The 16,851-nt window shown below is 45.9% G+C and overlaps 1 protein-coding gene across 3 annotated transcripts in view; it reads right to left on the bottom strand.

Annotated features, from left to right (window-relative positions):
• Positions 1-16,851, bottom strand: part of LOC144693165 (uncharacterized) — a 135,545-nt gene that overhangs the window by 5,452 nt on the left and 113,242 nt on the right. For all 3 annotated transcript variants that reach the window (XM_078562699.1, XM_078562700.1, XM_078562698.1), the window contains exons 6-7: positions 8,892-8,923; positions 8,105-8,239 (exon numbers count right to left, since the gene is read on the bottom strand). In XM_078562699.1, the coding sequence (XP_078418825.1) occupies positions 8,105-8,239; positions 8,892-8,923 (167 nt within the window). The remainder of the gene's footprint in view (positions 1-8,104; positions 8,240-8,891; positions 8,924-16,851) is intronic.

The following is a 16,851-nucleotide window of genomic DNA, read 5'->3' on the forward strand; positions in this document are numbered from 1 at the left end:
ATAAATACTGTCATGGATAGATGCATGTGTAACAAGTAGAACGGTGAGAACGACCTCAAGTAGGTTTTCCCTCTTGTTGGTCCTCTCATTATTGCAAGTCCTTCAGGGCTCAGTCAGATTGATAAGTAGCGGTGCTACCAAGCCACTTTTGGTGAAGAACATTGAAGTGCCCTTGTTACCCTCAGTGCTCCTTCCAAGTGGTGTTCAATATAGAGGAGTACTGATTCATCAATTTAGGGAGGGAGATAGGTGGTAATCAGCAGGAAGTTTTCTTGCCCATGTTTGACCTGATGCCATGAGACTTCATAGCGTCTGGAGTCAATGTTGAGGACTCCCAAGGCCATTCCCTCTTGACTTTATACCACTGTGCCACCACCTCTGATGGGTCTGTGCTGCCAATGGGATGACAGATCCAGGGATAGTGAAGGAGGAATCTGGGATATTGCCTGTAAAGTATGATTCTGCGATTATGGCTATGTCAGGCTGTTACTTGACAGGTCTGTGAAAGAGCTCTTGCAATTTTGGTGCAGGTCCCCAGACATCAGAGAGGAAGACTTTGCAGAGTTGACTGGATGGGTGTGCCTTTGTACTGTCTAGTGCCGAGGTCATCCATCTGGTTTTATTCTTATCTGACTTTTTCAGAGATTTGGCAAACTGAGTGGCTTGTTTGGCTATTTCAGAGAGCATTTAAAAATCTACCACATTACTGTGGAGCTGCAGTCACACAAAGGTTAGATAGGATAAGAAGAGTTGACTTCCTTCCATAATAAAGGCCATTAGTAAACCAGATGGGTTTTTATTGACATATTTACTAAGGGCAGAATCATGCCAGATTTGCACTAAGTGCAGTAGCAGGCGGTAAATAGAGCGTTTTACCTGCTGGCCACAATGGCAGCTGTTTGTGCCATATCATCCCAATCCCGCCTCCTTAATTATGCATTCCCAGGAAACACGCCATTTCAATGGCAGGTGGGCTCTCATTCGCCCACCCGCCATCACCTCACCGCTTCATCATGCTGGGCACCGTATGTAATGTGCAGCTGCACGCAGACCTCTCAGTGCTTCCAGCCCAGGACCGCTGCATGGAAGACATGGCCCCGAAAGGAAAGAAGACTGCAGCCCCCCCACCCTTGGTTTAATGGCATGTCCCTCAAACACTTTTTGGGCGCAGTGGAGGCCTGCCGTGATGTCCTCTACCCCTGTTTTGGCTGTAGGAGGGGCAACAACATCACCAATCCAGCATGGGAGGCGGTGGTCAGCGCCAACACCTGCAAAAGAGGACAGCCACCCAGTCCGGAAAAAGGATGAATGACCAGGATAAGTCACTCTTCTCATCACTCTCAGCTCACCCACTCAAACCCATCACACATCTACATGGATCTCACTCACTGCCAGTTCAAGAGACATCACCATTCACTTCTTCATACACATCTTCATTGTCCTCATCCATGGGGCTACTCACCACACACACATGCCTGATATACTTATCATCTGGCCTGGCAGGCGTCCTGATTACACTCTCTCCAACTCTATTTATGCAGGACATGCAGGCACACAACAAGAGGGAGAGGCGCAGACTAGTGGAGGAACGCCTGAAATCAAGGTCCTCACAGACTTTGAAAACAGAGCCATCCAGCTGGCCGGCGAGGAGCTGGACTGTTCCTGTGCTGACGGTGAGGTCGGCGGTGCTCTACCAAGTGTGGATCCAAGCAGTGCAACATCCATCAGACAACCAGGCTGTGAGTGATGTATCCTGTTCCACAGTCCCCTGCCATGCACAAATTATCTCTCCTTGCTTTCGCAGGCACCTCTGGGAAACAGTCAATGGAGTCCATGACCCAGAGTCTCCAATCAAATTCCGAAAAAACCTCTGAAGAGGAATCTGAAGGCACCTTCATTGAAGACCCATCAAAGCGCACACCCACACATTCCACTAGCGCAGAGACACACACCTCGGTGGGACCTAGCTTTAGAGTAGCCTCAGGATCAAAATCTGGTGAGCACATCACACTGTCTGATCCACAGAAGGCCTGCGGCAGGGACTTCCCAGGTCTCCAGCACTCAGACGACTGATGGAGGCCAAAAATCTGCTAAGTCTGAGTCAGATGACGAGCCTCTGGACTCGGTCCTGTGCCAGTTGCAGGAGCTGCAAATGCAAGCTCGGGAACATCAGGAAGAGATGTCCACTGCACTCCTCAGATTGCAAGGCACAATGGAAGAGACCATCTGACTTCAGGCTGAGGTGATAGTACCTCCATGCCAACGCACTGAGGTCAACACTGGTAGAATGGCAGCCGCCAAAGAGACCTTGGTCCAGGACATCGATCCTGCACGACTGCGTGGGCTGAACTCCATCACTTACTCTATAGTTGGCCTTCAACAGTGTGTATACGAGAGGGGTGCGGGGCAGCTTGATCTCACTCCAGCTACCCCTTCTCCTCAAGGAGTCAGCCAGGGGCCCTTGGGCACCCATAGGGAGGAGGCTCAGCAGGTGCACACCCCTGGGCCAACCACCCAGGTGACCTTGGGAACGTCGGGCACAGCAGAGCCCCTCTTCCTGTTACCCCCACAGATCCAGCTCCACAAGCCGAGGAGGGTGCCACTGCCCCACAGCAGGACCCTGAAAGCAGGCCTGGGCCCTCCAGGTCTTGGCCCTCTAGAGGACACTTACCAAGATCATAACAGACAGGGCAAAGCAGACAGCAGGCTGCCTCCACCTCCACTGTGGATGTCGGGGAGATGTAGCGGCAGGGTTAGGAGGGTTAAGAAGATGTAGTTGCACAGCCTGGGCACGGGTGTTAATCACTTGTACACAATGTTCACTATTGTAGCTAAACTCCCAAGAATGTCTCTCTGCCTATGGCTCCTTGTTCTGATGAGCAGTGTTCATGTCACTCAGATATGAAACCTTTCTGCACAAGATAAAGGCAGGTGTCTCAGTCCAGGGCCCCTTCCCTATGCTTTTTGCAGCCTTCAGACCAAAGTGATGGTCCAGCCTCACACTCCCTGGACACATTACTGATGCCTGCATCTCGATGGTGTTTGTCATTGCTGCCAGAATGCCATGGGCAGGCATCACAGAGTTCTGTCATTCTCTCTGTGTGCTCTCAGCACCTTTAAGGTGGGGTTGGCCCCCATCACTTCAGCATCTGTGACCAGTAACGTTGTGCTCCTGAAGGGCTCAGGTACTGAAGGAGGACAAAGGATCAGAGACCTGACATACAACTCAAGATGTACATTGGGACTCCTGTAAAAGTCTCCGACTCTTAGCTAGAGTCGGAGACTTCAGACAATTCTGTGGGACTTACCTGAATAGTTACCCAGGAAATGTTAGACAGAACAATCCTAGTCTAACTCCTGACAACCCCACAATTGCTCACAATGACAACCCCCCCCAACTCCTTGCCTCAACCCCTCCAACGATACCCCCAAGCCCAATCTGATTACGCCCGTCCCCCGACCTTATTAGCCCCCGACTTGAAAACTCCTCCCGACCCCACCTGACTACTTCTGACCCACCTATCCACTCCCCCACCTAGCCACCTCATCCACTCGCCACACTACCCACCTGCCTCCCTACCCACCTGCCTCCCTACCCACCTGCCTCCCTACCTGCCTACCAGCCTACCCACCTACCACCTGCCATGGGGTCCACTTACCTCACCCACCCTACCCACTTACCCATTTACTTCATCCACCTACCCACTTTACTGCCCTGCCCATTCACTTATTCACCCACTCACCCAGTCATCCATTCACTAACACTCACACTGGATATTGAAATTTAGCTTATGGCAGCTAGTGCTGTAAAAGGGGGGCATGGTGTGTCTCTCCCCGACGCTCCAGCACTATGATGAAGCTCTTTGTGGGCTGCAGGCTCTACCTTTCTGAAGAAGCTGGCCTCGGAAGACCCAGCAACAAGTGTGGAGCAGCGTCGAGGCGCAGAAAGGTAGGAGAAGAGCGGTAAACCGATGGTGATTGCCGCTTCGCAAAACATCTGGGCCTATGTGTTCATGTCACTTTAATGGGATTTGAACTGCTTTAAAGTTTGTGGCAGTTTGTTTTTAATATCCTTGGAATTTTAGCACAGGGTCTAAATGTGACCTAATTCATTTCTAGTTACCTAGATTGTTAATTTTTGTAATTTAATTTAGTTTACCAATCAATAGTTAACTATGCAAGCTATAGCTACAGAAACATTGCATTAAGAAATGTGGAGAGTGTTTATCTTAAAGCTCAATAATAAACATGAGCAGTTCAAGGCATCTTGGTCACCAGAAAAGCCTTAAACCTGAGCACAGAGGATGGTTCAATCTCCATGAGGATTAAAAGGGAAATAAAATGGCTCTCTGGCCAGAATTTTCCAGCCCTGTTGGCGGCAGGTGTCATGGCGGGCAGGGGGAGGGTACAATATGGCAAGAAGGCCAAAAATCGGTTTCACTCCAGTGCGAAAGCACAGTGGGGTTATCCGATGGTGTGCGCCATGGCAGAACCGAATCCTGCTGGAGTCTAGCGTGAACCCACTTTGCATCCCGTTAATGGAATGTAAAGTAAGGCCCAACTGGAATCGTCTCCCCACACCAGATTTACCGTTACACCGGCGGGAACACACAGCAGCCCAGAACACATCTGGACAAGTGTGCGTGCAGAAGTGGGGACTGACCATCAGGGCTTCACTCAAATCGCGGACATCCAAGGAGCAGAAGGTGCTGGAAGATGCTACTGGACCCTGGAGGAACATGTGCAGCGCATGCTGGGTGGATTCTCATGGACATGGCTCTGCTGCAAAGCAGCTCACAGAAGGGGGAAGGTCACTGTTGATGCTTTGGTCTGCTTCAGAACATCACAGTCTTGGCCATGGGCTGCTACGGATGGTCAGCGAGGTGGGGAGAGGAAGGTCCAGCTATGAGTGGGAGAGGAAGGTGAGCCGGTGGGGGGGATGGGGGGGATGATGGGAGAGGAAGGTCTAGTTTTGACTGGGAGAGCAAGGTTAGGGTGGGGGTGCTGATGACAAAGGTGGCGGTGGGGGGAGAAACAAAAGTTGGGGGATGAGGTTAGGAGGGGGGAGTACGGAGATGAGAGTGTAACAGGGGAGAATGCGGCAAGTGGGGAGGTAGGTGTAAGCAGGAAGGTGGAAGAGAAGACGTTCAGGGGGGGAAGGAGTCCAGGGAGAGGAAAGTGTTTGGGAGGAAGGAGTTTGGAAGGGGAAGGAGTTTGGAGGGGGAGGGCTTCAGAGGGGAAGGACTTCGGGGGAGGAAGAATTCAGAGGGAGAGAAGAGTCCCGGAGGAGGAAGTCCAGGGGGAGGAAGGAGTTTGGAGGAGGAGGAAGGAGTTTGGAGTGGGGGGGGAGGAGTTTAGGGAGGGGGGGGGAAGGAGTAAGGGTGGAGGAGGGAGAAAGTGGGGTGGGGAGATGTCCTGGTGAATGTGCAAGGGGGCGGTCTGTGGAGTCAATGACTGCATCCTGGGGAGTGAACTGAGGGTGGGTGTGGAGGAGGGAACGATGAGAAAGAGAGGGGGCAGAATGAGTCAGAAGGGTGAGGGTGCGACGGTAGAGGTAGAAGGGACGGTGAGAGTGGTTGGTGGGCACTCGGAGGCAGACATGGATCCTGGGGTTGGGAAGGAGGTCGTCGGGAAGGTCAACGTTGATGGGGGTGGGGTTCTCAGAAAGGTCGGAACGTGCACGTTCGTCTGGACATCCTGAAAAGAAAAGGATTCTGGTTGGTAGGTGGAAGGTGATGCTGGGGGTTCAAGAGCAATGGGGGAAGAACATGGGTGACTGAAGGAGGGGAAAGGACAGGGGAGCTTATGGGAAACTTGAAATTGAAAATGAACGAAGCCTCATGTTGGAGAGGGCTTGCACAAAGCTCCAAAAGGCCCTGCCACATAAACACTTCTCCCCCAGAATCACCCGTGGCCCAGCTGTGTGTAGCTGAACTGTTCGTGAGGGGAATGCAGGGAGAGGACTCGCGAAGCTTCTAAATGAAGCTGAAAGACACCATTACACATTATTCAGTGAAAGTGAATATATTTTCAAATTATAAAGTGACAATATGTGTTCACCTGTGCAACCACTTGTGATCAGAAATTCTTAACTTTTCTAGGCCTCTATCACTTCTTCTAGGTGCTGCCCTGACATCTGCAGCAGGGGTGGAGACAGCCTGTGCAATGGTTGGCCCTGTTGCCTCTGAGGACTTCGGCATTCACCCTCTGGAGAGCCGAGGCCTTGAAGGCCCCGGTTTGCTTTGGCTGTCCTCCTGTGGGCCAGCTCTGCGGTGACAGAGGATGAGGTTGAGGGGGTCACAGGCAAAGGGGACTCGGAGGGAGAGGCCAGCCTCTGAGATTCCTGAGTAGATGATCCAGGGGTGTCCAGTAGCAGCATTAGTGCATGGCAGCAGAGTCAAAAGCAGGAGAGAGAGCACTCACTTTTGCGTTGTGGGAGGGACGATGTGGTGCAGGATCCTCATGTGGGTGTTTGCTGCTGACCTCACCGTCGCGGCAGGCATGGTCAATGTCCTCACCAGCCAGCCAGCGTGATGGCACACTCCTCAAAGTCAGTGAGGGGCGTAATGTGGGGCACTCACCCCCAGTCTGGGACCTCTCCCTGCTGCTTTGAGCCAGCTTCTCCTGCGTGAAAACAGATGGAGAGAGTGTGAGCAGGACACATAGCGTTGCATGGAATGTTTGTGTGGTGAGCAGAAAATTGGACAGGAATGAGGATGTGAGTTCAAAAGGGTATTACCCTGATGGAGATGTGAGGGTGCGTGTGAGAGTTAGTGATGTTGTCCGTTGAGGTGTGTGATCCCTGTGGATGTGAGATGGGTTTGGGAGTGTGTGCGTTTAGAGTGATGAGGCGGTTGCCTTACCCTGGCAGAATGGATGAGAACATTCATCCTCTTCCTGCACTGGATGCCTGACCTCCTCTATGCTCCAGTGGCACTGACTGCTGCTGCCACCACATCCCAGGCCAGATTGGTGACTCTGGTGGACCTCCGTGGCCAGAACAGGGGTAGAGGACATCATGGTGGCCCTCCCACTGTGTCCAGCAGGTACCCCAGAGAGGCCTCACTAAATTTGGGTGCTGCAGTCTGCTTTGCTTCTGGGGCCACCTGTCGCCTGGAGCAGTCCTGGTCTGAAAACATGAAGTAGGCTGCGCTCTGGTGCGCTTTAAATATGGCGCCCGGAGTGAGAAAGCGCTGAGGTCACAGTGTAGCGGGCAAATCCAAGCCTGCCCACCAGTGATCCGGCGTGTTCCCCGTGAATGCATAATTAATGAGGCGGGACGATACAGTGTGAAAAGCCACCATTGCGGCTGGCGGGTAAAACGTCCTTTTTCCTGCCCACTACCACACTTTGAGCAAATCTGGGACAATTCCGCCCTCTGTCTTGAATTCCAGAAAGTGATTTAAAACATCTTGTGGCACAAAACGGTAGAGGTGAAGAGGTAATTTTGTTAAGGGCTGTTGCTTGACCTATCAGTTCCATTTGCTTGGTCAGCTGTGGTTCAACTGATAGCACTCTTGTTTATGAATCAGAAGGTTGTTGGTTCAAGCCCCACTCCAAAGACTTGAATCCAAAAATCTAGGCTGACACTCCAGTGTAGTACTGTGGGAGGTGCTGTCTTGTGTGGATGAGAAGTTAAAGCAAAATTCCATCAGCTCTCTCAGGAGGACACAAAAGATCCCATGGCACTGTTGCTAAGAAGAGCAGGGGAGTTATCCCTGGTGTTCTGATCAAGATTTATCCCCCAATGAACATCACTAAAAAAATTGTCTAGTCATTATCACATTTCAGTTTGTGGGAGTTTGCTGTGTGCAAATTGGCTGCCATGTTTCCTACTTTACAACAGTGGCTATACTTCAAAAGTACTTAATTGGCTAAAAGTACTTTGGACATCCTGAGGTTGTGAAAGGTGCTATATAAATGCAACCTGACTCAATCTAATGAAGCTTTAAAAATGGGAATGCCCAAATGAAGTGATATCCAATGCTAGGGGTCAAACGGATAATCCAAGAAAATAAAGCAAAGATATAAGATGTTAGCGATGTTACAAGAGACAGATGAGTATGCATTGTAGGGTTTGTCAGGCTTCTTCCTTGGCAATTACCTTTGTTTCACGTCTTTTGAAAACATTTTTCCTCTTTCGATTCATCACCTTGAAACTATAGAGAGCTCCCAGAATGAAGAGTGCTCCAGCCACACCAACAGCTACAGGCACTAACATCCCGGACATATAACCTGCCTGGGATAACAAAAGGTTTAAAATGTGTGTCATAAAAATTAGTCACAAAATCGGCAGCAGTTTATTTTTGGATGGTGAAATCTTTTTCTGAACTTCACTCATCAAATTTTCATGAAATATATATAACTCTGTTCAGATTCTATGTAAATTACAATATATAAATTCACAAAAGTAAAACACATTAACCTGGATTTTGCGGTAGAAATAACAGTGAGACTAATCTCTCCCCGGTACGAAGGAGTAAATCAAAGAACAACTTCTGACATCTGCACTTGTGCAATTAAATGTGGAAATCAGGAATTTGCTGTCCAATTTGCCCTGCTCCTCCACAAGCTTTGCTACACCAATGGCTAATGGACTGATTTCGTCGAGAGTCAGCATTGAAACACATGTGAAGGGCATAAATTTGTGCTACTCACGTGATAGATACCCACTGAACACAGCAGAAAATTTAGGGTTTGTCCATTCAAGTGTAAATGACTTAAGCAGTATTATAAACAGTAAAAGTGAAAAGGCAGATGTGACTTATTTTAAATGAGCAATTTATATTGGCAGAACATTAAAATAAGAGACAGCTCAGTGTTGAACCAAAGCATGAAATAAGTGACTAGGTTGTATGGGTCCAAAAAATAAAACATCCTGACGCACTTACTTTGTCTTTGATTTTTTCCAGCCAGCTTCTTACTGAAAAAGGGATAGGTGAAAACAGATGTGTTACAGATAATACATATTCTTTTGATACAAACATTAAAGAATGGTGAAATTGTTTATGCCAAAATTTACTGAAGCAGTCATTAAAATATGTCAGTGATCATAGTGGTGAATCGGAAATGGTGCAACCAATGGCTAATGGATTGATCTTGCCAATTGTGTAGTTTGTAATTAATTCTGATTGTCATGGAGTTTCATAAACATTAATCTATTGATGTGTTAATAGATTATGGTTCTCAAGATGTTTACCAGTAGCAGATTATATTTTCCCCTCTCATCTAAGCTATCACAAAAATTTTTGAGGCTCGTTTAATTCTTTAAGATAAAGCACCTTTTGAGGACCACTTGTAACAGAATTTGTAAAGATGCCTTGATGTGTTTCCTAATAAATCGATTTGTTTTTCATTGTGTACCTAAGGGCCATCAGAGCTTTAGGTAGATTTCACTACCTCACTTAATAAGTAGAGTGGAGAGAGTTAATCGGATATATGAACACTCACTGTTAGACATCTGCCATTCCTTACTCAGTTGTACTTTATTGATGCAACAATTAGATTCTTGAGGGAGACATTGCATGCTCTTCTACACAACAAGAATCAGATCATTCATATCTATTTACTTAACCATACAAACAGCATTGCAAAGATCAGGTTTATAACTATACATTGTGGTCTGATTCCAATCCATGTTTTCATGAATCATTATCAGGATATTGATATGGGAAAACTAGAATTGAGCACACCCTTTGGAAATGATCAATGTATGCTTTAGTTGTTATAGTAGTACCACTGAAGTACTGAACTCAACAACAATAAAATAACAGGAAATATTCCATTACCTACTGCTTATTATAATGGAAATGATTACAATGGCAAATGCTGTATCTCAATAACAGTGCTTTATCAATAACTTATTGCCTGCTGTGTTGAACTCTATGCTCCTGCAGAGAGAAATGATAACTGTGATTGCATTTATAATAATGGGTCTATGGATTCTCTTCAAATTGATCTTGTGTGCACTAAGTATGAATAATGAGGCATCAGAAGCAAGCATCTTGAATAAGCACATTAATCATGTTGCTGCCAGTCTTCAGCGCCATTATTTTTCAGTCTATGTGACAGCAGCGTGAACACTGGCTGTGCAGAGAATTTGCAATTGTCATTGATGGTAATGAAGTTGGAGCTATGATATTTGCTTTCTAGCTATCTTTGCTGAAGAGTAACAGTGTGGCCCAAAAATCCCCAGAAATTATGAAGTAGCATAAATAAAGGTATAAGATACTCACACCATAATTACCTAGAACTTCTGCACTAGAAAAATTGTGTACACCATAGGTGCACCATTTCTATGGCACAAGTTTACAGAAAATTCTGTGCATTTTAAAAATTGTATTTGATCTGAAGCAGGAGCTTTTGAAATCCAGTCATCTCCAGTTACTGATTGAAAATTGCTCTCTATTGACTGTTAAATAATTACTGAATTCATTTTCAAAACATGAACTGTAAGGACATATTAACTGATGTACATTTCTGTACTACTTGATGTTGGAGTACATAAAGTTTAAACTATAGGTTAATTCTCTGTTGTCTGGTATTAGAATGCTGCTGCACTGCAGGTGTCTTTAGCCATCAGCAAAGGAATAAAAACTCAAGAAAGTATATAATGGATGATACTGTTCAACTTGAATTGCTGGCAGCAAAATTCGGCTTCAATGCGCCTGGCTTTTCAGCACTACAAGTGCCTGGCATTCGCAGCGCATACACGCACGCCAGGTGCCCGAACCATCTAAGTGAGGGCGTTCACATGTGCAGGGAGCCTCCAGTGTATAGAATAGGCAGATCATGACAATAATCGGCTCAGCTATAATAACAAACCTTGGGAAAGTTAAACAATTGAGTCTATTGAAATTGCAATAAAAGAATGGCTAATAATTATTTTCTAAACTACACCAGATGGCCTGTCCCAGAATCACAGAGTGCAGAAGAGGCCCTTCGGCCCATCGAGTCAGCACCGACATGTGAGAAACACCTGACCTACCAACCTAACCCCATTTACCAGCACTTGGCCCATAGCCTTGAATGTTATGACGTGCCAAGTGCTCATTCAGGTACTTTTTAATGGATGTGAAGCAACCCGCCTCCACCACCCTCCCAGGCAGTGCATTCCAGGCCGTCAACACCTTCTGGGTAAAAATGTTTTTCCTCACATCCCCCGTAAACCTCCTGCCCCTCACCTTGAACTTATGCCCCCTCGTGACTGACCCTTAAACTAAGGGGAACAGCTGCCCTCTATCCACCCTGTCAATGCCCCTCATAATCTTGTACACCTCGATTAGGTCGCCCCTCAGTCTTCTCTGCTCCAATGAAAACGACCCAAGTCTATCCAACCTCTCTTCATAACTTAAATGTTTCATCCCAGGCAACATCCTGGTGAATCTCCTCTGCAGCCCCTCCAGCGCAATCACATCCTTCCTATAATGTGGCGACCAGAACTACACACAGTACTCCAGCTGTGGCCTCACCAAGGTTCTATACAACTCCAACATGACCTCCCTACTTTTGTAATCTATGCCTCGATTGATAAAGGCAAGTGTCCCAAATGCCTTTTTCACCACCCCACTAACATGCCCCTCCGCCTTCAGAGATCTATGGACACACGCCAAGGTCCCTTTGTTCCTCAGAACTTCCTAGTGCCATACCGTTCATTGAATACTTCCTTGTCAAATTACTCCTTCCAAAGTGTATCACCTCACACTTTTCAGGATTAAATTCCATCTGCCACTTATCTGCCCATTTGACCATCCCTTTATATCTTCCTGTAGCCCAAGACACTCAACCTCACTGTCCATCAATGCACTCTAACAGCTTGTGTTTTTTTAATTCTTAAGTGAAAGCTACACTTTTGTTTTCAATTTTAAAGGGCTGGGGATTTAAATCACTTCAGAATATGACACCTAAACATACCTTAGATTCGCCCTTCATAAGCATTTACACATCGTCCATAAAATTGTGGTTTCCACACTGCGGATTAAGGCCATTGCCGCAATGAAAATTGAGTGCGTTTGTACTCTGCAGTCAAATCAAATGTCCCTGCTGAGTTTGGGTTTCCTAACTGTGCAATTCACGCCCCACCCCTCTCCCCTTTTGCCGGCAAAAACGGGATCTGATGGAAATGGAGGTGGCACTTCCGCATCCGGATCCGGATCCCACCCTCCGTATTTAAAGGTCTCCTGAGTTGACCTAACTTGGCGAAAATCTGGGCCAATGATTGCTGAAGTGCCATTATTAATGATCATTTACTAATGTTAGATTAGCTTTTCTATGCACTGTTGAAAATTGCTTTTCTCTCAATCAGTTCCTTCGTTGATCGTATCAAGTCCTATTTAAAGAAAACCATTTTAAACAAGACAAAATCAATTACACGCTTTATAAATGTTTGTTGGTCATTCTTCTCATCAACTTTTTAAGAATAACTCAGTAGTTCAGAGGTGAGACTTCTTTTAAAATTAGAGGACTGATTTTGATCTTGGTCCCTTAGCTGTGACCAGCTTTTTGCCCTTTCCTATTGCTGCAATCTTCATCCTGTTTTCTGGGACTAGGCTGATTTGAATGTTTTCAACAGGCCTCAGGCAGGATTTCCATTTCTGTCTGGGGGAAAGAATGGGGGAAAAAAATCACTAACGCAGGCCTCAGGTACTTGCCACACCAGAACCTGGTCAGCAGCCTCTGGAACAACTGAAAGGGGTGGATATTTCAGTTTTTTTAAAAATTGGTCTGGTAAGTTGAATCAATTGCCCCAATGTCCTTTTGGGCCTTAAAAATTTAAAACACACTTTCCCATGCCACTGGAGAAACAAATTGTGAACCACCTTAGAATTAAATCGTTCAAAGGAACAAATTGCATTTTCCAGTGGCTGCAGCATCTCAATTTCATTGGTCATTTTCAGGCTGCAATAACCAACGTCTGAGTGACATGAACAACAAAAGGACAATAATGTTCACACTTGCAAAGCTATTGCCTGAGTAAAAGAGACAACGGGCAGAGGAATGTGACTAAAGAAAGTGACATTATCAAATCAAATGGAGTAAAGATATAAAATAAAAATAACTGGCACTTTGAAAAAATGAGTCAGTGCAGCAAGATGAAACAAATACAAAAAGTGACCTCTACTGTACATCCCCATTATTTTCCCCCATACAATCCAGTCTCTAATAGCATCTGCAAGCATCAAGCATTGCAACAAGCCCAAAGCTACACAATGCAGTCATATTTGTCTACTCATAGTATCCCTCGCCAGGGAGGTGCACTTAACACTGCAGTGTGCTGTGAAAGAATAACTGCCCTGCAAGAATTCAGATAGAATCCGTTTACTGGAGTGCTTCCTTGTACTTAATTCATTTGTTGATTTAGCCTATACACAGGCAATTACAGTATAGATAACTTTGTGGGTTCTGGTAATGATGTCTGAGGTTAAATTCTGATTAAATGAAACACATTCTGGACATAGTGTGAGGCACTGACTAAGACAATACAGTTAGGTGATTTGAAGGACAGCAACTTCACCCAAAGGCTTTTAATTTCATGCAACACAAACCTTTCAGTCACTAAAATAAATGAAAATCGGATGTGAACCAGTTGACTAACCCTCTGGTATGCTCTGACCTCCCACATTACCCATCAATCCTGACTTTCTTATTCCTAAGATATTATATGAAAAATGCTTCTTATAGAATGTTTCCCCCATCTATAAATACCAATAGATAGGGTGGAATTTAATGCCCTCCACTGTGGTGAGTTCGGTGGCAGGGGGGCATTTAATCAGGCCGGAGGTTGGCGGGTGGGGGTCCCACCGCCTTCCTGCCTCTGCCCTGATTAAATCTGGGGTGGGAAAGCTCATGGACAGCCTTCCCACCTGCAACCAATTGAGGCCCACTTAAGGGCCTCATTCCTCCATCGCTACTATTCACAGGCAGGGGCCTCACCTATTTGCAGACTAGGTGGCTATTTGCAGACTTCTGAGATGGGTCCCTCTTTCAAAGGCACTTGGTGCCTGATTGAGGAACCCAGCATCGGGGAAGGGGAGGGGCCCACTGAGAGCCATACCACTGCCCTTGCTGCCAACCCCTCTGTATGGCCCCCACCCTGCCATCACTCATCTGTGGCCTGCATAGTCCATCGACAGCCCTGGGCCTCGGGTGGGTGCACTGCCGGAAGCTGCCACTCCCTCCCCAGTAGCATTGATTTGCTGGTAGCTCTTGAGGGGTGAGGTTTCAGCATCCCCGGTCCTTGATCGCGGGGTAGGCCCACCGCTGCCCAATTATGTGCCTGATTGGCACAATGCAACAGGTGTTTATAAAAGTAGGAAATGTGGTGCTCTCACCAGCTCTCCAGGTAGCAGGCGAGACCCCCGGCACCTCCATTAAATACCACTCATAGAGTCTAATTTACTTGACATTTATTTGATGTAATGCTCACAATTACTTTAAAGGCTTTCTGCAGTCATTCTCCTTCCCTTTCCCTTATAATCCTATTTACAGAAATGAGTCTGCTGAATCATGGTTTTCAGGTCCATATTAAGTGGAATTGATTTTATTTTGGCTCCATTTCCAAAGTTCTTATCCATTATTAAATGCTTCTGACTGATTAAGTATTATACTCAATTCCAGAATATACTGCTTGGCTGCTTTTGCCTACCCCTCAGATATTCTCACAGACCTAGACATTAAGTATCTGCTTAATATTTTAGAGCTCAGGTCAACCAGCAAGAATGGACAATTCTGTTTCTTCCTCTCACTTGATACATCAAAATAAATAAAATATCCTTTATTATAATCTTATTCTCAGCAAAATGATCATCTTCAATCCACAGTTTTCATCTGGACAAATTGTAATGTCATCTGTGGCACAATAAAAAGAAATACATTTCTTTTACAGTGATTGCTTTGTGATAGAAATAAAACACATTGTGGCCAGCTGTAAAATATAATAAACATCTCAGCTCAGGAAAGCAGCCATAACTCACTTGGGACTATCTCAGGCTAGCTTGTTCCGATACTGATTTTATTTCAACACTGGTCATGTCATACCCACTTTGTCTTGTCCTAGCTGAAGTGCTGAAAGCCTCAAATAACTGTCTGCTCACTGAAGCACATGTTGTCTCCATCAAAAACACAAAGCACATGTTTGGGGAGATTTTAACCTCCAAGAGTGGGTGACTTGGGGATGGGTGGGTAGTTAAAATGATTGATTTTTGGATCACAGCCCAGCACCAGTCCACTCACTTTCAGGATTAATGGAGGCATGTTTGGATGCCTGTGAGTATCTACTCGCCAAAATTGGGGTGTTAATCAGTACAGGTGGGTGGTTAATTATTGCTACAAATGATGTCCTTAGGAGAGATTAATGTACTGTTTTTAAATTGAATTTTACTTAGATTTAAATTTCATCTCTCCAGCATGGGTTTCTGGGGGCTCAGGAAACTCACAGCTGCAATGGAGGTGAGACTGAGCCACAGTTCAGATGTGTATTTAAATGCTGTGACTGCCCCACCAGAATGAAAGTTCGCTTATTATAGCAGGGTGGGGCTGCACCTCAACGGGGCTGGCACCAATGTTCTCGCGAGGAGATTCTCCAGTGTGGCTGGGGAGGGTTTACGCTAAATTTGCAAGGGATGTAAAAGCAGAAAAGAAGAATAAGGTGCATAAAGTTTGATTATTAGGCAGTGCTAGAGAACGGAATAGCTCCATATAAGATAGGAGCAGACCAAGAGGATATAGCAAGCCATTGGGTGGGTTCAGAGTACGGGAGAAAGTAATAAAGTCTAAATTAGGGTTACTGTGTATTTATGTGAATTCACAGAGTGTGGTCAATAAGATTGGTGAGTTACAGGTGCAGATTACCATGTGGAAATATAATTTCCAGGTCCCAATACTGCTGTGTGTCTGTGTGGTGCAATCTTCAAACCTTAATGCCCGAATTGAGCCGAATTGAGTAGTGGCACGGAGCTCTGTGACGGGGTGGGAGATGCCAGCTGGGGCACGGGCGTCAAAGGCAGACGACAGTCATTACAAGAGAAGAAGCAGGAATTCAGAGGGCCAGAAGCTTAAGTGCTCATTGGCCAAACGGCCAGCCAATGGCTTGGCACCTGATCTCACAGTGAAACAAACCCTGGTGTTAAAAATTTCTCTGGTTTAAAAAAACGTTGCTGCTTCCCGCATTGAACCTGACAAATTGCCTCCCAACCTGTTAACAAACATCCCCAAGGAACTTCATGGGAATTTAACTGGAGGCCAGCGGGTGCCCAGTTCCCAGGACCCCCTTTAATCCTCCCTTTGAAAATTGTGTCATGTTCCAAAGGCGTCAGGATCCAGTGACGTCCTCTGGGGACTCCACAGTTTGCAATGCACACCTGCATCCCCGCTCACCCCCTTCTGCAAATGAAAATTCAGCCTTGACACCCTGAAATGGCAAGTTTTTCATTCCCTAGTGTTCATTTTTTTGACGGGCACAAAATCCACAATAAAAATGCAAGAAAACCAACAAAAATAGATTGCAAAATTAAGTATTTTGAGACCTGGGTTTGGACTAGTTACTGACAGTGATGAGACTTGACTTAAGTCATGTTATTTGTTTGTGCATGTTACACCCTCAATCTCCACTATTACCTACAAGTGCCTCTAGTGAGATCCTCAGCACCTACTATTTTAAAAAAACATATTTAATTTGTCATCAGAATTAGAAAAAGGATGTTAAAATTCATCTAATTAATAATTGTTTGATTTATTTTCAAAGAGGTCCAAAAGGGACTCCAAAATGATTTAATACTTTTGTTGATTAAAAAAAATCAACAGAACCCAGGCAATTCCTCGTTTGTTCCCTTTTATAATTGCATGGATGCAATT

This window comes from Cetorhinus maximus, chromosome 18 (assembly GCF_964194155.1).
Source record: "Cetorhinus maximus chromosome 18, sCetMax3.hap1.1, whole genome shotgun sequence".
Lineage (NCBI taxonomy): Eukaryota > Metazoa > Chordata > Chondrichthyes > Lamniformes > Cetorhinidae > Cetorhinus > Cetorhinus maximus.